Source organism: Pyrus communis, chromosome 7, assembly GCF_963583255.1.
Source record: "Pyrus communis chromosome 7, drPyrComm1.1, whole genome shotgun sequence".
Taxonomy (NCBI): Eukaryota; Viridiplantae; Streptophyta; class Magnoliopsida; order Rosales; family Rosaceae; genus Pyrus; species Pyrus communis.
The window spans coordinates 4611270-4634121 of record NC_084809.1 but is presented as its reverse complement, the minus strand read 5'-3'; the positions used below and the strand labels follow the sequence as shown (position 1 = coordinate 4634121).

Genomic DNA, 22852 nt, shown 5'->3' with positions numbered 1-22852 from the left:
TATTTTACTATCCTCAAGTTTTTCAAAAATCTTACTTTACTACACTTGCTTCTCACTTTCATACCTAAAGTTTAATTTTCGTACCAGTTTCATACTTACGTTAGGAATCTGTCAAATGGCTTTGTTAAGTGATGACATTGTATACCTTTGACCCATTAAATTTGCCATCAATCATATTGATGACTTAAGTTGAATCTTCCAATCAAAAATCGACGCATGGCACTTAATAAAATTCTTTGCTGACTAGGTATTTAATCCAAAATAAAAAGTATTTTCATAAACAGACAAATAAAAAAGCAAACCCACCCCAAAAAAAAAAAAAAAAACGCGACAACCTCCACTCTCCCATCCAGTCCGATTACCACCCTCTCTTCTCTCCCTTTCTCTTCCTCTTCCTCTTCTGCCTTCCTCCTCTCGATGAAGCACCGATCGTGGCAACTGATCCAGACGGGAACTAAGTTCTCTGACCTCGGCCCATTCACAACTAGATCTGAGATCACAAACTTTGACCCGGACCCGGTTGCTAGTACATTGCTGGCTTTGGATCGACGCCATACTGAGAGGATGAAGGGGAAGAGAGAGAGAAGTGAGAGCTAAAATAAAGGAAAACTATTTATGTCCACGTTTAAAAATTTTAAATGCCTCTCAAGTTGAAGAAAGGAGTAATAGTTGAGGAAGTAAAACAACAGTTTACTCTTATTTGAATGGATCGTTTACTAAATCTTATCCTTTATCTTAAAGTTTCAAACAATGAAAGTTTTAGGTAGCCCTCAAGGGATCAACTCCATCGAATGTTTGAATTAACTCTCATAAGAGGAATCTATGTATCTGAAATACAAATTTGTGTTACAATATAAGTGGATATTTTTTTTTTAATTTTTATTTCTTCAATTTATTATGACAGATAATGTATCAACTCTGTTTCGCTCAAAAATCTAAAACCCGCCAAGAGTCGTCAAATGTTTGGGACTTTCTTCAAATTGGACATGCACAGGGCCTCTTGTAATTCACAAAGAATAAATAGAGATAAGTTAGGCCTTTCCTACGAATTCGAAATGGGTCGAAGCCCACCTTCTTTTCCACCAAAAAAACAAAAAATACAGGCAAAACTCTGCAAGTCCAGGACTCCAAGCTCCGTTACCTCGATTCATCTCTCTCATTCTCTCCAAAGACGGGGACCGCCAGTGCCCCGGCAAGCTGTGGTCGCACTGCTTCCACCTCTGATTCTCTCCCTCTCTCTCTCTCTCTGGTACGTAAAAAGGTACAAACTTTTCGTTAACTTCCCCACAATCCACAATTTTACAGTTTTACTAACTGATCTGTGCTATCTTCTTCTCATTTCTCCGATCATCCTCCATCTAAATCATTGTTTTCTGCTCTTAATTGACTAAAGATTCCAACTTTTCTGTCGCAGTATTTGTTTTGGTTAGTTTCCAGAAAGAAAATGCTTGAATTTGATATTGTATGAGCTTGGTTATCCCAAAGGGTGTGTCCTTTTTGCTTCCATTTTTGTATATGAGCTGAATATTTTGGTTTTTGGAATCCTAGGGCGACGGCTCAGAGCCGAACACGAATTGCGGCTTCTAGCCCGTTGGAAATACATTACTAGGATCAAGGTACGTATTTTAATTGCAATCTTCAACAACGTATAAATTATATTTGAACTTTTGTATTGCAATCCTTGAATTCAATAGCTTTTTTAATGTAGTGTTCCGTTCGAAATTAGAAATGAGGAGTTCAGTTTCATTGCTGCAAAAATTAGTATGTCATTTGGCTCTTTCTCAGTAATGGCGACGTTTGTTTTTCTTTCGTTTAATCCAGGTATTTAGGTTTGCTTAAAAATTAGTCTGCTTAGTTATTAGTTATTAGTTTTCCGGCTATGATGGATGGGAACAAGCGAAACTTTTTCAAGAAACGCCCTAACATCCAGTTTAAAAGAAAAGGGGGTAACAACAACTATAAGAAGGGAAAGTGGAATGATTCTGGCCGTGAGCAACCTCCAGAGGATTACCAATCGCTCGACACTGTGTATCGTATTCTCTGCCCTTCTAAAAAGATCGGTGGTGTTATTGGGAAGGGTGGCAACATAGTGAAAGCCCTTAGAGAAGAGACCCGGGCAAAGATTTCGGTTTCTGATTCTGTTCTTGGCTCAGATGAGAGAATAATTATTATCTATAGCTCTCCAACAAAAATTTCAAGCAAACAAAATAACAATGAAGATTCAGATCAGGGAAATGAAATAGAGCCGCGTTGTGCTGCCCAGAATGCTCTGTTGAAAGTTCATGCCAGGATTGTAGAGGAAGATCTCTTTGGTGGAGTTACATTTGATGATGACAACGAGAACAGTGTTGTCACGACAAGACTTCTAGTTCCAAACAATACGGTAGGGTGTGTTCTTGGAAAGCGTGGAGATGTTATTCAAAGATTGCGAAGTGAGACGGGTGCAAGTATCCGTGTCCTTCCTGCAGATCAGCTTCCAACGTGTGCTATGGAAACTGATGAATTGGTGCAGGTACTCTTTCTATTCTTGCGCTCCTTGCATATTCTCTATCATAGGAAATAATGTTCCAAAAGAAAATTTTGTATGGTGTAGAGGGCATTAGAACAGAGCAAAGCTTATAACTCCGTTTGAGCTCATCTATTGATTAAAGTTATTTTTTTTCAAACTTATTTTTGTGTTAGAAATGATTTTTTGTTGTGTTTATTTTAACATGTGTTCCTAGCTGCCTATGTTATTATTGGGAAATTTCTTGGTGCTCAAATATGTACCCTAAATAAGTCAAATGTATACAATTGGTGGTCCAGTTGTCCACATGTGCAGTCACTTTGTGCCAGTGAAGTCTGCTGCTGGAAACTTGTGGGTGTATTGAGATTTTTCATGTCTTCTTTTTACATTTGTAAAAATATATGATTTTGTAGGTTGGTCACTTTCAATCTCCAAACACGCTTATATGAAACTTACATGAAAAGTTCTTTGTTACTTTTTTTTTGGTGCCTGTATTAACTTTCAACAAAAGTGACAGATATCTGGAAAACCAAATGTGACAAAGAGGGCGCTTTACGAAGTGTCTACTCTACTGCATCAGAATCCTAGGAAGGATAAGCCTCCTTCAGGCTTTCCTATGCCTATTGGTGGTCAGGGCTTTCATCCCCCTGGAGCCCCAACGAGTAATGCCCTTTCACCCAGAAATCCAATGTTGTCTAATCGAGCTCCTTCCCACACTATGCCGCCAATGCCATGGACAGGAGGATATGAAAACCGTTCTTCTGGATTTGCCCGAGGTGGTTTTAATGGGGTTTCTCCTGAACATGGGGGTGAAGCTCTAGCTCTAGCTGAGTTTTCTATGAAAATTTTGTGTTCAACTGGGAAAATTGGTGGGGTTATTGGCAAGGGCGGTTTTAATGTAAAACAGTTACAACTGGAAACAGGAGCCACTATTCATGTTCAGGATGCATCAATGGATTCAGAAGAACGTGTAATTCACGTCTCTGCTTTTGAGGTATGCCATTTTGTGATACACGACCATTTTCCTGTCTTTAACTTCTTTTCATATTGGCTTAGAAGTGTTATTTGCATGGACAACGTACTGTGCACCAACTGTTTGCTGGTGCCTGTGGATCAACAATATGCTAGCAGTCGATCACCTTGCTCATACTTTTTCAGGCTTTGTGGAATCCCAGATCACAGACCATTGAGGCAATTCTTGAGCTTCAGAATGTAACAAGTGAATTCTCTGATAAAGGCATAATCGCTACCAGGCTTCTTGTACCATCAAGTAAAGTTGGCTGCCTCCTTGGACAAGGAGGTCAAGTTATAAATGAGATGAGAAGGAGAACCCAGGCTGATATCCGTGTTTACTCGAAGGATGATAGGCCTGCATGTGCAGCTGAAGATGAAGAGCTTGTGCAGGTAATGCAGTTGCATCACATTTTCTTCTTCTTATGTACTTTCACTTTTACTTTGCAATTATTTACTAATCCCTATTCCTTTGGTCATTAAGATTTCTGGGAACTTGGGTACCGCTAAAGATGCTTTGGCCGAGATTACATCAAGGCTGAGAGTGAGAACTCTGCGAGATACAAATGCTGGAGCAGAACCTGCTCCTGTTGGCCCTACGCACAGATTTGGTCTTGCAGGCCACTTACCTGGTGGGGGACCACTGCCAACACCTAGTGCAGTTGGAGCTGGAAGCTCTGGTGGATATGATCCTCTGAAGGTACCACCCTCAGTTTTTGAATTTTCTATAACTTAATGAGCTTTAATTGGACAAGGACATAAATTGACTTTTTACCATTTATGCTCAAGTTTGCGGTTAGCTGTGTAGTTATTGGGAGTCTTAAACATTTCAGTGTTATCAAAACATTGTTAAAACATTTTAGGGGAGTTACTTTTAGTTTGGTAACTTTGGTTTATCTTGGTTGGGAGGAGTATTGATTTGATTGCCTTCGTTTTGCAGTTAGTTTTTAGTTGATCATTTTCATTAGATTGACAACTTTTTGTCTTCTGTACCTATTTTTGTGTCGAGTTTATTATTAACTGAAGGGTCACAAATTACACAAGAGTTTCAATAATTTAGAACTGCAATTGAAATTACACTATGAGCATCAGAGTCGATATCTTGATTATTATTGCAATTCCCATCATATGATAATCATGTTAAAAGTAATGCATGCTCAAAGCACTGGTTGTCGCAGAACTGGTGAAAGGAGGTATTTTGTTGATGACAAGAAATGGTTCTCATAAAGTGAAGCTTGCAGCAATGAGTAATTGAGTATCTCCAAATGAGATTAACTGATATTTACCATTTTGCCCTCAAATTTATTACAGAAAACGTTTTTCTTCCTCGTATGAGTATAGATACATTACAAAATGTTCTATATGCATCTGGTTGCTTTTTAGATAGAATTCTAGCAAATTAAGAGGATATATGATCTGCTTAGACATAACAGTACATGCGATCCACAGCTTACATATGAAAATGCCCATTTATTGCACCAGAATTCTTATCAAGACTGTAATACAATAGTAAAGTAAATCTAGATAAGTGGAAAAGACATGTCTGAATGATTACTAAAAGTTCCTTGTTCCACTCTTGAAGGTTAGTAGACATCAATATCAACCACAGAGTCATCGACTTCCTCCAACTGCTTCTGGGTATGGAAGTATTCATACTTATGCACAAAGTAATGCTCATATTTTATCACCCTGATTTTTGTGCTTGTTTTATGTTGTTCCAGTTATCCAAGGGTCAACTATGCTATGGAGGGTAAGATCCCAACGAATGCAGTCGATTTTCCTGGAACAGTAGGGCGCAGCTTTTCCACTATTAGGGAGGTATATTTTCAGAACCTTTGGGAGTGAAGGATAAGAGAAATGGCAGTATACCAACATGTTTGACAAAGAAAATTATACATCTAGCCTTTTGAAATTTTGTCCTTCGGCGTGTTCTTGACAGGACCTGTAGAAGTAGAAGTACAATGGTCTAGTGCGCATTTTGGCATGCCTTGCAATAAAACCTCTGAAACCGTTTTTAGTTATGCATATGGACTATGTTGTGATTCTTTCACGAAGAACTGGTGTCTTATATGTTTGATTTATATTATTTCAATTGTCAACTTCCGCTGAAACATGCCAAGGCACTTTAAAAGTTTGGTGCTCAGTGAGCCTCAAAAATAGCGCCTTAGTGTGCCTTTGGCAAATCAGCTACATGGCAGTTAGTTTTAGTATCGTAGCATTAATAAAATTGGGAAGCATTTTGGTTTGAGCAATTCTTTTAATTTTCTTGTGTTCGATATATTTCTTCCTTTTTTTCCCCTCAACTTAAGATGGCAGTTGTGGAGAAGGGAAGTTTCTAATGTGGAATAGTGGAAGAAAGGGATTTATCCCTTGACGGCATATTTTGAATTCTTATATTAATAAGCATAATTTGAATTTTGAATGCTCATCGTATCGAGCAGACTTTGATCTTTTGTTGTAAACCGTTCTTAAGGCAATATGATTGCTAATTTCTTTAATTGCTATTCAGGTTGGCATATCAAGAGCGCAGCTCCAAGACTCCCAAGGTGGTGGCTTTGAACGTTCTGTTGAGATTGGCGGTTCTGATCACTTGAATGCAGCACAGAATATCCTTCGCCCATTCTTGGCTTCTGTTGATCAAAATGTGAGTTCTCAATCTGGTTCCTACCGCAGTGTAAATGCTCCACAAGGCTCCTACCACAAGATGATTCCTCAGCAAAGCCCTTACCAAATCAATTCTCAACAAAGCACCTACCAACTCAATCCTCATCACAGCTCATACCGAATCAATCCTCAGCATAGCCCCTATCAAGTCAATGCTCGGCACAGCCCCTTCCGGACAAATGCTCAGGAAAGCCCCTATCAATTGAGCTCTCAACAAGGATCATACCCCAACACGAATGCTCCTCAAGGCGCCTACCACAACTATAATTCACAACAAGGTGCCTACCAATACCATTACCGGCTCTAGTTTGGGAATTTTTGTATCATAATTTATATTATGCTTCTAGATAATTGTTGGCGTTACAAACCGATGGTAATTAGCAAACACATCAATTGTCGAATTCCATTACTCTCTGTGACTCAAAAAACAAGTTCTGTTATGTGCACCAGGGAATTGTAAACGCAAACATCTTTACTAACAGGAATGTAATAGAGTTTCTAATGGACGGATTTTCTGTATGGACGTGATTGATTATTCGTGAATTTTCCCTTCTTCGTTTCTTTACTTTCTTTTACCATTTCTTCTCCGTCCTGAAGAGATATCTTTTAAACCAACAAGAAAAAAAATTACTGTGGTAATTGCAAAGCAACTACATTGGTTGGGGAGGATTTAGTCAGTGAAAAACCCGCTAACGATAACAAAATGCAATGATATGATGCTTTTTCTTGGCACACTGATGGGCCTTAACATCCATTTGAAAAGACAAACCACTTCCTTAACCATTGATCATCATCCCAAAAATTGTGTCATTTTTTTCCCATTAACAATCATAGCCTTTTTCTAGATTTCAGATCCAAGGCTAACCTGAATTAGCAAACATATACCATTTTTACGACGAAATGTACTTCTCCTGACATTTGGATCGGGCCAAGTGAATGAACAACAAGCATGGCTCATGTTGCTCTCTTATGAGACGATGATGGTAATGGTGATCGTGAAGGAAATCAAAAGTTGAAAAAGTTCGAGTTTTTTTATAAACTGATTCACAAATCACAAGAAAAACTTGAGTAGAGGTGTTTGATAATTAACGTCATCTATCTCTCACAAAAAACATGAAATTCCATATTTTGATCTCATTTGACTGTATGCTTTTTTTTCCTTAAAAAATGGAACAATTGGTAGTAAGCCACAGTTATCCGACGGTATGCTTATTTCACTCAGTACAAAAGTTGTCATAATCCAACAGTCTTCCCAAAAATTAGGCACTTGCATATCCAAATGCCACCAGCAGTGAATAACTACATGCCAAATTGTCAAAGTTTATCGACAAGTTCCATCAAATGAGGCAACTTTCAACTTCCATTACCACTGCATTACAAGCATGGGTGTGTAGCACTTGTTCCAATCTAGGGTTGACCTTTTGATAATTAGTGATCTTCTATCTGGTACAAAAAGGTACAAACTTCCCATTACGTGTTGCAACTTGATGAGAGTTTTCATTCCACACGTGCGTAAGTAATCAAGTGCCCAACTAGATAACCCTAGTACCTCAAGAGCCCCACGACAAGAAGTAGCTAAGAGAGTTTGCACAAGATGGTGTAATTTCTCAGCCTCAAAAGTGCTCTTTCAACTTGGCCACTTAGTAGAGGAATTTGTGCATTGTGGTGAGTCCTATTGACTAGTTTTTGGTGTTTGTCTTGTCACCTTCATCCATTCACATGAAATCCCAAACGCTTTTCTTCATGTTATCCCTATATGGTTAATTGGCTTCGTTGAGTCATTGATATCTATGAACACTAACATCACCGCATCACCATCATATGTTGATTGAACGAACACACGAGCAAATTTGTGTTCTTGCGTCATGAGATCTAAATTGTCTTTTCTCAAATCCGTGGGCAAAGTTTCTCCTTCTCTGGCGGGGTTTAAGGTCCTGTCTGGTACGTAGGACTAGACAGAACATGGACATATAAAATGAACTACTTATCATGTTTTATGTTTGATAAACAAAACAATGGTGGTTAATTAAACTTGACAATTGTCCAACATATTGCATCTCCAAAAAAAAAAACAGGTATTCTATAAGATGAAACAAAGACGATCAGTCCTAAGTTATGGCTGATTTTCGCATGGATCAGATTGAAAACAGAATTTCCAATTTCCATTCCCAATACTTTCGAATAGCATTTTCCAAATTCAAAATTTTGAAATGATAGTTTTCTCATAATTTTGAAACATATTTCAGCATTCCTAAATTTTACAAGTTTTCGATATTCTCGAACATTTTTGTATATACAATTTAATGTTCTTTCTTAGTACTTGGTATATATTAGGGTATCTGAATAAAAAAATTTAGTATAATAGTATGTTTATATTGTTTATAGCATAGATACATATAAGACAAAATAAAATAAGGAGCTTTATATATAGAGATAAAAACTTTCACTATATTTCAAGGAACTCCACTAGTTTTTAAACATGTTAAGGAAAGACAATAACATAAAAACAACTAAAGCCCATCTTAAAAACATGGAACTAATATTTTAAAATACCAACCATACCCCCAAGGCTTTAGGAACCCAACCCTCACAGCTCCAAACAAAATTAATATGTACCATAAACTCTACTCATCCTTGAATATTTCTGCATAATCAATTCTGAAACTATATGCATAATCAATTTGTACCATTTATTACTAGAATCAGCTCAACCCGTCATCGACTATTTTTGCATAATTAGTTCAATCTGTCTTCGACAATTTAGGCAGATAAATTCAACCCATCTTCGATTTTTTTTTTGCAGAATCAGTTCAATCAGTCATCGACCATTTTTGCAGAATCAGTTCAACCCGTTCTCAACCACTTTTGCAGAATCAGTTCAACCTGTTCTCGACCATTTTTGCAAAATCAATTCGTCTCGTCGTCGACCATTTTTGCAAAATCAGTTCATCCCGTCATTGATCATTTTTGCAGAATCAATTCATCCCCTCCTTGACCATTTTGATAATACACAAGAAAATAATAACAAAAAATCAATATTATCTTGAAAAGTTTTTTTAAAAAAAATTCAACCATTTTGATCACAATTGTCAACCACGGAGGAATCAAATTATCAGAAAAGGTTCTTTTAAATTGTGACTATAAAACCATACCATTTATTGGATCTCTCAACAATGCATATTGGCTGAATAGTGACCCAAACGAAGAGAAATTATTCTAGATTCCGAGGTCATTAGGTGACCTGGAGTCCACCAACATAACTTAACACCTATTCATTTTTAACACCAACCGACTGCTTAAAGGGAAAAAAAAAACATTTTGGGGTTTGTGCTCCACTAGTCTCTCCTTCTCCGAGAAACTGAAAGAACAAAAAAGATTTTTGCATTTACATTATTCAAATCTATTTGATTTCAGAATTATGTCGTCTCTTTCAAGTCATATTTCAGTTGGGCATGACTAAAGAAAAGAAGCACAAGGTACCAAATTCATATTTCAATATGAAGACTAGAGTTTCGGGTGGGTGTTCATGGTGGGAGGCATGATGTGGTTGTTGGGTGGAGGGCATCAATATCAAATGGGTGATCTTGGGAGTAGCAGTGGAGGACGTTTTGATGCAGGTGGTGGTGATTTTTACCTTTTTATTTTCCTGGATAAGGGAGAGAGGAAGGAGAGATAGTGGGATAAACCCCAATATGTTTTATTTTACAATCTTTAAACGGTGGGTTGTGTGAAAAATGAACATTGTCATGTTATAGGTGGTGAAATTCCAGGTCAGCTAATGAGCCGGGTGAATTTGAACCAATATTTCTTTAAAGAAGAGAGAGAATGGAGCAATAAAAGAAGATATAAAAGTGTGGAAGAAAAACTTTTTTACTATAAAAAATAATTTTGTAACTTACACTCTAGATAAAAAAAACAGACAATGATGTTATATTTCACATGTATTAAATTTTGTCTATCCTTGTAATGTTTAAAAAGGGTTGTCTCAATATATAATTAAGTATTAAAATATACTCTATGTGTAATTTTTCTAATAAAATAATATAGGTGTATGATTAAATATAAAAACTATGAGAACATGTCCAAAACTAACAATAAACGTGATAAAATCTAAATATTCCTTAAAATATACATAATTTTAGTAAACAACCATAAAATGTTGGAACATTTAATTATCAGGATAAGTCAGGCAAATTTCAAAAAGATTTGGTTCAACCGGAATTCTCAAAATCTCTATATGTATTTAATTTTCGTCTAATTTTTTTTTTTTTAAAGTATTTAGATTCGGAGTAGAACTTTTAATAGTATAATGATGTCACTTAGTATTATGGTCTAGTGATATTCATCTTCACTTAAAAGTGAGAAGTCTTAGGTTCGAATCTCGTGGATGGCAAATTCGATACCAAATTAGATTACCTATTGTGTAACTTAGCCGAACTCTCCTCTCCTTACTGTAGAAATATTGATGTACCAAAAAAAAAAAAAAAAAAAATGATAATTTTCAATTCAATTTGCACCTCTTCTGGTAATTACAAGTTCCTGCTTTTCTTTGAATCACCATCATTTATAATTTTATCTGAACAATATGGTCTCATCAGTTCATGGCATAAGACTAAAGACTTGACCAAACTGAGAATCCAACTATATATGCCGTAAGTCGACCGAACTTTTGTTTTAGTATGAATCATGACCAGCTAGGAAACCTACAAGCCTAGGAATACAAAGGTAATAGCATGCACACAGTATTTCATTTAGGCAAGTGGTCCGGCAAACTTTGTGCACACTGCATTTTTTTAGTATGTGTACGTTGCGAGACAAAGCTCCATCACGAACATTCATTTTATAAGATAGGGTTCTCGTGTTAATTTTCATGCACTATGTCTCTGTCCCATATAAGAGTGCTTGGGTTCGCTCTTGCTGGCACATGAATAGTTAGGGTTTTGACTTTACATTGACATCGGTCACTTGAAAATTATTACATACCACAAATATATAACGCTTCACTTCACTTGTAACAATTTTGTTTTGTTATATGATCAATTATGTATTGTAAGAGATTTATTTCTCTGTTATAAGTTATTGTTATGTGCATAAAATTGGCATTGTATGCAAGAATCTCTCTTGCCAGGTTACATATAACTATTTTTCTTAGTGCTATGCTTGGTGATCACAATTGACACGTGTTTCCTTATTAATGTGAGTGTCTTAAAATGAAGTAGAATTCTCTCCCATGTTAATCTCCTCCCCTTCCCTTTCATCTTCTCTCACTTTCATTTTTGTGTCTCTCTCTATATAAAAAGTTCAACAAAAGATGTTGATGTGGTTTAGTTGTGACTGTTCAAATAGGAGATGAAGAAGGTTGAGGTTCCACCATAAAACTAATTGGCAATATTGGGGGTAGCACAACCTCTTATAAGCCCTTGCAAGGTTCCTCCTTTTACCAATGTGACACTCTTTTACCTCACATTCTCACACACCCCTTCACGTGTAGTGAATTTTCAAGCCTAACACGTAGACAACACGAACGAGGTAACATGGAGCACGTGTGGCCATTGGAATTCACATGTGGGCTAACTTACTCTGATACCATGAAGAAAGTTGAGGTTCCATCATAAGACCAATTGACAATATGGGAGCAGCCCAACCTCTTATAAGCCTTTGCAAGATTTCTCCTTTCATAAATATGAGACTCTTTTACCTCACATCCTCACAGAGGAAAGAGGAGGGAAATTAGAAGAGGAGAGTTTCGTACTCCCAATAGAATACTGTTAGCCTATCCAAAAATTAAAGAAAAAACAAGTGTTTAGAACATTCACTTGCACATGAGTGTGCTGGGTGGCGGCAATTTTTCAGGTAGTTTCCACAGAAATTCAAATGGTGAGCTGAATTTTTCAGCTAGTTTTCAAAAATTCCCTATATGTATGTGCAATTTTTTCATTACCCTTAAGTAGTGATATTGATTAGCGTTGGAAGAGTGTGATTCAATTTATGCACCATATAAATTTTAAAATTTAAACTTATTTAACAACAATTAGTATAGTGAGTATTACCACCTTTAACTACCAATTAAGAATGGTGAGAAAAAATATTCTCATATTTTTATTCCTAAAAATCGATGAGTCATATGCCTCGCACTTAGATAATTAGAGGAATTGGATCCTCTCCTAAGCAGGAGATCAGGATCCTCCTGATCTATTAACACGGACAGTTGAATTTTGACAATTATTATAACTTTTAGAAAGACTTCCTGTTTGTAACCGTTAGATCAAAATCCAACGACCAATTTTAGTGTGTCAGAATGATCCTAATCGCCTGCTCAAGAGAGGATCCAATTCCATAATTAGATATGGCTTGCTTGTGTATTATAAAATAAGGCAGCCATTGCAAAAATTCAACCCAAAACATTCCCAAATCCAAAGATGATCTTGACTTCTTCAAAAACAAAATCTTGCTAATGCAGCAGATTGGTCGGTGAGATTTGGGTTGGATCTTCTCTTGCATCCCAGTCAAACAAGATAATTAGTAAGGATTTAGGTTTTGCTTTGTATAAAATTATTGAATCTGTTTGGCATCATTATCTTTTGATTTAGGTTTACATCGATATTTCAAAGTTGGTCAATGGTATATAATTGAAAAATTGAAAGGTGAACAGTTAAGGTTGATCTCCAGAAGCTGACTAATGTCATGACTTGTGAGGTGGCTTCCCTTCCAAGAATAGTAACATATACCTACTACCTAGAAGGATTTGCTGTAAAACATCCCATCATTCTTTTTAGGTAGTTAAAGGCATCTCTAGCCTCCTTTTTTTTTTTTCTTTTTTTTTTCTGTTTTTTTTGTGTGTGTGTGTGTGAAAACAGGGTCTCTCTATCCTCTAGGTGGATTTCAAATGAGGATTGAGAGCATTGTCGGTAGAATCCTACATTTTTTAATCAAGAGAGATTATATTCACACATCTTAATTTACTTTTTTTATATTTTTTTAATTTTTTAATATTTTTTACATACCACTAACACTTGATAAAAAAATATTAAAAAAATTAAAAAGATGTAGAAGAAGTAATTTTGAGTGTGTGAATATAATCTCCCTTGATTAATGGGGGAAAAACCGTAAATGTAATGTTTCCCCACCGTCTCTGAATTAGGGGAAAAGTATGGTTAGGAAGTAGAACTAGAACTCTGACCTAGGAAAATAAAATAAAAGAGCTAGAACTAAAACTACCAATTATTTTTTGTTAAAAAAAAAATTACTAATTATTTTGTTCGAATATGTTTCGTAATTTACAGGGCCAGCCTTAAGAATTTGGAAGCTCTAGGCGGGTTTTCGAAGTGGGGCTCTATAGTTTTCTAACCCCCTAACCCCCGGCCTTTTGTATAGTGATATGTATAAAAAAAATAATAATAAGAATTAACTACATACATGAAAAAGTCTAGTTTTACATCAAATATCATTAAAATTAATATCAAATGAAAATAGATATACAAACATTACTTAAATATTACACGTCTCGTGTTTTTAGACGCAAATGTACTAAGTTTACAGTCAAGAGTATATGATAAAGAGAGTAAATAACTATAAAACTTGATGATCAATAGAGTAAAAAACAACAAAACTTGATTGATAAATATAATAAGTTCAACAATGCCATGGTTCTTTTTAAAATCAACATTACACTAATGAATATTAGAATCATCCAGTTGAATAATAAATTATTGAAAAAAAATTCACAGTTTTGGTTACCTCAAATTACAATCGTAAAGAACACGTAAGAGTTGATTTAAACATTTAATAAAATGGAGAAATCGGAAAGTAAAAAGAAAAAGAGGATTGCAAAGGGACTTGGGTTTTGTAACTTTATATGTTGAAGAGGAAGGCAAAAGATTGTACATGATTTTTTTTTTTTTTTTTTTTTGTTTTTGTTATTTTTTTCAACTCCTTGATTAGGCTATTAATTTCAATTTGAAAAAATAAAAAAGAAACTAATGCTAAAAAACGCAACTACAAGTATCAAATTTAAACCCACCAAGGAAAAACAGAAGGCAAATTTCCACTACGCCTACAACACAACTATGATGCTTTTGACTTCTAATATGTTTATATTACATGTGTAGATTATATAAAAAAATTTGGGGGCCCCACGAGATTGGGGGCCTTTGCAACCGCCTTACCCGGCTATCCTCAGGGTGGGTCCTGATAATTTACCTTTGTATTGTCATTTGAGGATAGATTATCTTATTGTGTGGGACTCTTTTTCCTTCGACCGGATTGAAATTCATGGTAAGGTTTTATCGAAGCCCATTGTGCATATTATCCTCAGTTTGTACGTTTTCTGATTTGTTTAATGAATATCGTACCTTTCTTAAAATAAAATAAAAAAACTACTAATAATTTTAGGAAATTCTCGAGAGTCTAATTATTATTGTCCAAAGTAAACGGAAATATCACTTAGACAAAACTTATTCATTTTCGCCCAATATAATAGTGTGATATTTCATTCACTTTAAACAGTACCTCTAGGCCATATTCAAATCTTTGTTAGGGTTTCTACCATGCACTAGAATTACAAAACTCAACACCGCAAAAAAAAATTCCCAGACTAAATGCTCATATACCCTTTAGGGATATCAATGAAGAAAATGTATAAGTTTTAGGTCCTACCACTTTTGAGCCCAAATGTGAGAAGTTATGTATGAGAATTTGAGTATTGATTTGGAGATGGCTTTAGCTCACCATAAATTTGGTGAACTGAGCTTCAACAGAGATATTCATTTCATCCCCTAGTTATTTGATGGATATATCACTTCATCATAAAGCATAGAATATTTGCCAATTTTTTGTACAAGACAGAAACACTTCCGCTTATGTTTCTAATTAATTTTTTATTTTAAAGAGGACCAGTTGGTGGCTTAGCCACGACAGTCTACTCTTTCAGAAGCCGGAAAAACTTACAAAGGTATTTCAACCTCCCTCTTACCACCATTGTGCAATATGTCACAAAAACAATTGTTGAATATGGCTACTTGCCAAGGTGCTATATGTCAAATGCAGCAATATTGTCAAGAGTAAAGGTATATAAATATACAGTATTGTCACAAAAACAAAAACAAATAGTATTAATAAGACAATTGCGACATCCCACATCGCCCAGGGGAGTGATCCTTATATGTATATTCCCATCTCTACCTAGCACGAGGGCTTTTGGGAGCTCACTGGCTTCGGGTTCCATCGGAACTCCGAAGTTAAGCGAGAAGGGGGCTAGAGCAATCACATGATGGGTGACCCACTAAGAAGTTGCTCGTGAGTTCCCAAAAACAAAACCGTGAGGGAATGGTAAGCTCAAAGCGGACAATATCGTGCTACGGTGGTGGAGCGGGCCCGAGAAGTGATCCGTCCCGGGCCGGGATGTGACAACAATGGTAATACAATTAAAATGGTAGCACGAGGCTTCAAATTATAATCACTAAAATTATGAATGTAATCGTGGTCAGCCACTTAAATTTGTATCATATCAGAAAGGACAAATTGATCGATATGAACCAAAGCCAGATTTACCTTTAAGACAAACCAAATAATGCTTTGGAAATTACTTATTTAGACTACATTGGTGTATTATATAATGTGATAAACGATGCATATATACTACTAATATCTAATAAGATAAATTTATGATTTGACATGACATGTATCATTTGTCACATCATGTAATATACTAATGTAATATAAAAATATGATTTTCTTATATTTTTCAAAACAAAATGTCAGATATGTAATAATTTTTAAATTGAGAAGCACTACTTCATTATAAAATTATAAAATATTCATTAATTATCATGTAATTGAGTAGTTATGCATAATATGTGAGGCCAGGAGAGTTGTGGTAGGGAAGAAGAAGGTGGTGGGAGTGGGGGTGATATTAATGTTGGCGCATATAATTTGACATCCAATGCCTTTGTTTATGTATTCTTTAATCATTAGCAAAAGCTGAATCACCATGTATTGAAGAGATATCAACCCTATAATCTAATTTTGACTCTGTCTTGAAGTCACAAAGCTCGTTAATTAATTTATGGAAAGGGACCCCAGTTTGGACATATCACGACACTACTTTATAGGAGAGAAGAAGATCACTACTTTTGAGCCACCCACCCAGACCCACTCGTGCAAGGAGAAAAGAAAGGAATAAAAAGGTTTATATCTAATCATTGTATATCATCGGATAATCTCTTTTATATTTTTTTTGTGTGCGTGCTCCCAGAAAGTTGATGTGATTACGGGGATGGCTGTAATATACAATAGTGTATCGTACAAGGTTCGTTCTTCAGTTGTGTCCTAAATTGCACATTAGCTAAATAATAGTGTATTTGGTTTTTATATGAGTATTGTTGATTAAAAAAACAAGAACAAATTACAAGCTGAAGTTCTTTTCGAAGACAATTTGATTTTAACTCCGCTTAAATCTAACTCTTTCTTAATTCAATATTCCTTTCGTGATCACAGATGGGCAAATAACCCATAATTAACACGAGGTCGCCACCAACTAAAAAAGAAAATGCCATACACTGCATGATATTGACGTTTATTCAATTCAACTGGTTAGCGTTGATCTTCAAAACCCTTGCGCATCCCATTCTCATGTTAATATAAGCAGTATGTGAACACTGGATCCTGTTCACATGAGGGGACTGCCGACTAATTTAGTTGAATTATTTTTGTAAAATGTTTAGCTTGCATATGCATGGAATTAAAAATTAATTAGATTTCTTATTTTACACGCTTGGAGTGGCGGTGGTCAACTTCCCAAAACTTTAGATTTCCCTAATCGTCATATGTAATCATTTCGTACAATTTTTTTCAGGAACCGCCAAGCTGCTCATCCTTTTCTATATATGTTCTGCTGCTTTTACTTCAACATATTCAAAAGTTTCTGAATCATATGGATAAAGAATGCCTGCCGTCTATTCTTCATAATCTTGTCCAGCTTGAAACGATAAAGATGTGATTTAATTCTTAATTTGATAAATAATATGGATAACTTAAATTTTATGTAGTGATGATATGCATATTTTAGCTCTACAAATCCCTGTCGGATCAAAAGACAAAGATTTTGTGATTTTAATTAGTTTCAAATTTGATTCTCTTGACAATAATATTGTTAGTGACATATATTAGGGTTTAAAGAACCTTCGCCAAATATGTGAAACAGAAGGGCTGAGTACGTGGTTGTAGTTGACATAAAAGCTAGCGCGCGGCATCTCAGATATACTAAGGTCAGCCTCCAATCATACCCAATTCTATATTTTTTTTTTCCTAAGGAGATTGTCTGCATGATATGCTTGCAACTTAATTTGTATATTGTACTATAGTCTATATGTAGGAAAATGCTTTACAGTTCAATTTTACTGATCAATGTAAGCTCCCTTGTGTGGAAAAGTTGAAGGAAAAATGAGTTGGGGGTGGTGCATTCTATTAACCGAGTATATGTACATGGGTATTTTAGTCATATGTTTGTATAAGTTAGCCAGGTGGTTAAGGTGTTTAGCTAACTTAGTTATTAAGTTTTGACAGCTGTCAGTTTTGTTTGGTTAGCTATATATACTGAAATATGTAAGCAATTGTTTTCAGTTAGACAATACAATAACATTTGCAAGATATTCATTATTCTTTCTCTCTGCTCTAATATTCGTTGTTCTTCGTTCTTGCTTTTTGATGGAGATTCATGGCTTAATCTGCCATAGTTATCATGGTATCAAGAGCTGAGGTTCAGTAAACCGGTGAAGAGGATCCTGGTTAGTTCGTCAGGCTTACGGTTTTTTCTGCGGCTGAATCTTGATCACGCTCAGATTGGGGCTCAGATCGGGATCTTTGATCGTTGTTGCGAAATCAGGTTTTTCTGTGTGGTTTTTTGATCTTCAAAATTGAGATGTTGCTTAGTATAATTGTGGAATTCTTACTTCGCCGTCACGAAGAATTTTGGATGTGTGGCTTGATGTGGTGATTTCTCGAGCACGAAGCTCCTTGTTATTTTTTGATTGTTGCTGATTTCTAGGGCACGAAGCCTATCATTGTTTGATTACTGGTGATTGATTTGAGCACGAAGCTCCTTGTTGTTTCTTCTTGATTGTTGCTGATTTCTAGGGCACGAAGCCTCTAATTGTTTGATTTTAGCAAATTGCAAAGTATTGGTTGTTTCTTGAGCACGAAGCTCCTTGATTACTGGTGATTGGTTTGAGCACGAAGCTCTTTGTTGCTTCTTGATTGTTGCGGTTGATTGTGTCGTTGAAATTACTGTGTTCTTCTCAATTTTTGGAGTAATGGCGATGAATATGGTGAAGGTTGAAAGTCTACTTGGAATGTTAACCATTAGACTTCAGGAGGATAATTTTGTGAAGTGGTCATTTCAGTTTCGATCTGTCCTTGAAGGAAATGATTTGTTTGATCATTTCGATGGTACATCTGTATGTCCACCAAAGTTTGTCTTTACTGAAGACGGTGGTATCACTACTGAAGTTACAGCAGCTTATAAGGAGTGGATTAAAAGAGATAGAGCTCTTGTGAGTCTATTGCTTGCTACTTTGGGAGATGAAGCAGTTGAATATGTTGTTGGTAGTCGAACTGCACATGAAGCTTGGATGAATTTGCAAGATCGGTTTGCTACTGTTTCGCGGGCAAGAGTGAATCATCTCAAGACTGAGTTACTGACAATTAAGAAAGGTTCGGATAGTGTTGAGAAATACATGTTGCGAATCAAAGTTCTTAAGGATCAACTTCTTGCTGCTGGAGAAGTGGTCTCTGAGAATGATCTTATTGTTGCTGCTTTGGCTGGATTGCCAGCAGAATTTAACATGATCCGTACTGTAATTGTGGCTCGTGAAACTCCTATTTCTCTCAAAGAGTTTCGAGCTCAATTATTGGCTGCAGAGAGGACTGCTGAAGATTCCCACTCTACAATGACTTTTCCTATGTCGGGCATGTACTGCCATGGTGAATCTTCAAATGCTAATTCTTCACAGAGTCAAAGCTCGGCTCAACAATTTTCTGGTGGTTATGGTTTTGTCAGTGGTGCTAATGCTCATTCTCAGAATAATAATCAAAGGTCCACTGGGGAATTTGTGTCTCAGGCTTATCTTCCTCAGTTTCATCAACAAAATAATGCAAATTCTCAGAATAATAGGGGCTATCAGAATTATGGAGGAAATAATGGAAGGGGTAACAACAGGCCTAGGTATAATGGGACCAATAATGGCCGGTTCTCAGGGAATTCAAATTCCTTTGCTGGAAGCACAAATAATAATGGAAGCTCTAATTTTGGATCTAAAGGTGGTTCACCTTGGCAGCAGTGGAATGGAAATAATGGTTCCAAACCAACACTGATTCCTGAATGTCAGATTTGTCATAAACGAGGCCATACTGCTCCTAATTGTTACTCAAGGTATGATGCAAGTTCCAGTTCTGCTCCTCCAGTTATGGCATGTCAAATTTGTGGAAAGAAAGGCCATACTGCTCTCAACTGTTATCACAGAGGCAATTATGCATACCAAGGTGATCAACCAGCTTCTTCTCTGACTGCACTTACTGCCCAAGCTCAGCAGAATTTTGTGTCTTCTTCACAGCCAAATTGGGTGTTAGATACAGGAGCTACTCACCATATGACTGCTGACCTTGATAATTTGACACTTGTGACACCTTTTGAGGGCAATGACAGGATTACAGTTGGCAATGGAGAGGGACTTCCTGTTGCTAACACTGGTTTGGGTTCTCTTTTAACCTCTTCTAAATCTTTAACTCTTCAAATGGTGTTGCATGTTCCACAGTTAGCAGCTAGTTTATTATCGGTTTATAGACTATGCAAAGATAATCATTGCTATGTTATACTTGATGAATTTGGTTTTTGGGTGCAGGACAAGGCAACCAAGAAAATCCTCATGAAAGGAAGGAGTAGTAGTAGTGGCTTGTATTACATTCCTCAGCAGCAATTCTACAAATATTCTCAGCTAATGAATAATACACCTCAAGCTTTGTTGGGGCAACTTGTGAAGACATCTATCTGGCATCATAGACTTGGGCATCCCACTAATGAGGTTCAATTAAAAATGCTTCAAGACTCTCAGATTTCTGTTTCTTTAGATAAGTGTTCTCAGTTGTGCTCAGCTTGTATTAGGGGTAAGATGTCTAGACAACCCTTTCCTTCCAAGTGTAATAAGTCCAGTATTCCTTTCGAAAAGGTGCATACTGATGTCTGGGGACCTTCACCTACTGTTTCTGTGGAAGGTTACAGATATTATGTAATTTTTGTTGATGAATGCACAAGGTTTACTTGGATTTTTTCCACTTGTTAATAAGTCTGATGTGTACACTGTATTTGTGAAATTTCATGCTTTTGTTGTGAATCATTTCAAAACAAGTATTAAGACTTTACAATCTGACGGAGGGGGAGAGTACATGAGTAAAGTGTTTAAGACCTTCTTGGATACCAATGGTATTTTGCATCTTGTTTCTTGTCCATATACACCTCAGCAGAATGGTCTTGCTGAGAGAAAAAATAGACATATTGTCGAAACTACTGTGACATTACTGAGTGCAGCCTCTTTACCTCAACAGTTCTGGTTTCATGCGTGTAGTCATGCAGTCTTCTTGATAAATAGAATGCCTAGTCAGACTTTAGGCATGATATCCCCCTATGTGAAGTTGTTTGGACAATCCCCTTCTTTAGGGTCTTTAAAGGTCTTTGGTTCTGCAGTCTTTCCTTATTTGAGACCTTATAATGTTAATAAGCTCCAAGCACGCAGTGATGAATGTGTATTTTTGGGATATTCAGTAGGTTACAAAGGAGTATTGTGTTTTCATATACCTACCAAAAGGTTATTGTTGTCTAGGCATGTCATTCATAATGAACATGTATTTCCTTTTAAGACATCCCAATCTATACCTAGTTCTCAATCTGTGTCTACTTCACCAACACAAAGAGCGTTACCCAGAGTTGTTTCGGTTGTATTGTCTCATGAATCTGAGCAACATGGGGTGAATGATGTGGTCAATAATCCAGACATGGAGCTGCATTCTGTTTCGTCTCAGTCTTCTGGTACAGCATCAGGTTCAGGATTGTTACCATTACAAGCTACTACTCTACTTCCAACTCCTTCCTCTCCAAGGTTGCCTGTCCATAACCCTTCCCAAATTCAGGTACCTTCTAACTCTGCAGATTTATCTCCAAATATTTGTTCTACATCTGCCAATATGGTTGGTATTTCATCTGTTTCTCCCAATGTTGTGGCTGGTACTTCTTCAGTCTTTGTTCATGATGTAAATGATTCTGAGATTCATAATGATGTACTTGATGTGCCTTCTGAGCATAATATGATTACAAGGTTAAAAAGTGGAGCTTTGCAAAGGAAAGATTATTCGGGTTATTATGCTTCTGTATCCATGACTCCAGGTTCTTCTTTATCATCTGGTGATGATATTATGTTTAGTGGTTTTACTGCTATACTGGATGTTCATGAGTCTTCAGAACCCACTCATTACAAGCAAGCTGTTTCTTCTGTGCACTGGCGTAATGCAATGCAGGAGGAATTTGAAGCTTTGCAGAAACAAGGTACTTGGGAATTAGTACCAGTTCCACCAAACAGAAATGTTATAGGCAGCAAGTGGGTGTACAAGCTTAAGAAGGATCAAGATGGAAAGGTCTCCCGATACAAGGCAAGACTTGTAGCTCAAGGTTTTAGCCAAGAACATGGTCTGGACTATGAAGAAACATTTAGTCCAGTGGTCAGACACACAACCGTAAGGCTAGTCTTGTCACTTGCAGCAATGCACAAATGGGATTTAAGGCAATTAGATGTGAAGAATGCCTTTCTTCATGGAGAATTACAAGAAGAGGTGTTTATGAAACAACCTCAAGGGTTTCAAGACTCTCTATATCCTACTCATGTCTGCAAGTTACATAAGTCTCTTTATGGCCTTAAACAGGCTCCCAGAGCATGGAATGCCAAGTTTACAAGCTATTTACCTACTCTGGGGTTTCAATCTTCTCATTCTGATCCTAGTCTGTTTGTGAAAATCAGTGGTTCTAATGTAGTGATCTTGCTGTTGTATGTTGATGATATTATCATCACAGGGTCTTCTTCCACGCTAATTCAGCAAGTCATTGATGATTTAGCTAGTGTGTTTGATATGAAGGACATGGGGAGGCTAACCTATTTTTTGGGTTTACAGATTGCCTACAGAGACAATGGAGACATTTTCATTAATCAGTCTAAATATGTTACTGATCTTCTTAATAAGGCAGGTATGATGCATTGTAGATCCTGTTCAACTCCGAGCAAGCCACACACTCAGTTATTGAAGGATGAAGGACAACCAATGGCTGATCCAACAGTGTACAGAAGTATGGTTGGTGCATTGCAGTATCTGACCTTCACTAGGCCTGATATTGCCTATGCAGTCAATTATGCATGCCAATTTATGACAACTCCAACTGAAGAACATTTTTGTTTGATTAAAAGGATTCTTCGATATCTTAAAGGTACATTGCAGTGTGGATTGACTTATTCTGCTCAGGGCAAAATGGAACTACTGGCTTATAGTGATGCCGACTGGGCTGCTGATATAAATACTAGACGGTCCACCACAGGCTACATTGTCTTTATGGGTTCAAATCCTGTCTCCTGGCAGTCC

General features: G+C 36.5%; 1 protein-coding gene across 1 annotated transcript; it reads left to right on the top strand.

The window, feature by feature from the left end:
- Positions 1–1109: 1109 nt before the first annotated feature.
- LOC137739592 (KH domain-containing protein At4g18375-like) lies at positions 1110–6728 on the top strand. The gene is made up of 9 exons (XM_068479214.1): positions 1110–1261; positions 1549–1616; positions 1822–2512; positions 3024–3500; positions 3665–3910; positions 4002–4217; positions 5100–5155; positions 5239–5335; positions 6027–6728. Exons 3-9 carry the CDS (start codon positions 1880–1882, stop codon positions 6486–6488), a joined length of 2187 nt encoding a protein of 728 aa, XP_068335315.1. The 5' UTR covers positions 1110–1261; positions 1549–1616; positions 1822–1879; the 3' UTR covers positions 6489–6728.
- Positions 6729–22852: the final 16124 nt, after the last annotated feature.

What these genes read in the sequence shown, in the direction of transcription:
- LOC137739592 (XM_068479214.1), top strand. Translation starts at nt 1,880, where the DNA reads ATGATGGATGGGAACAAGCGAAACTTTTTCAAGAAACGCCCTAACATC. An exon ending in AAGATGAAGAGCTTGTGCAG is followed by an intron (nt 3,911 to 4,001) that starts GTAATGCAGTTG and finishes TTGGTCATTAAG; the next exon opens with ATTTCTGGGAACTTGGGTAC. An exon ending in GCTTTTCCACTATTAGGGAG is followed by an intron (nt 5,336 to 6,026) that starts GTATATTTTCAG and finishes ATTGCTATTCAG; the next exon opens with GTTGGCATATCAAGAGCGCA.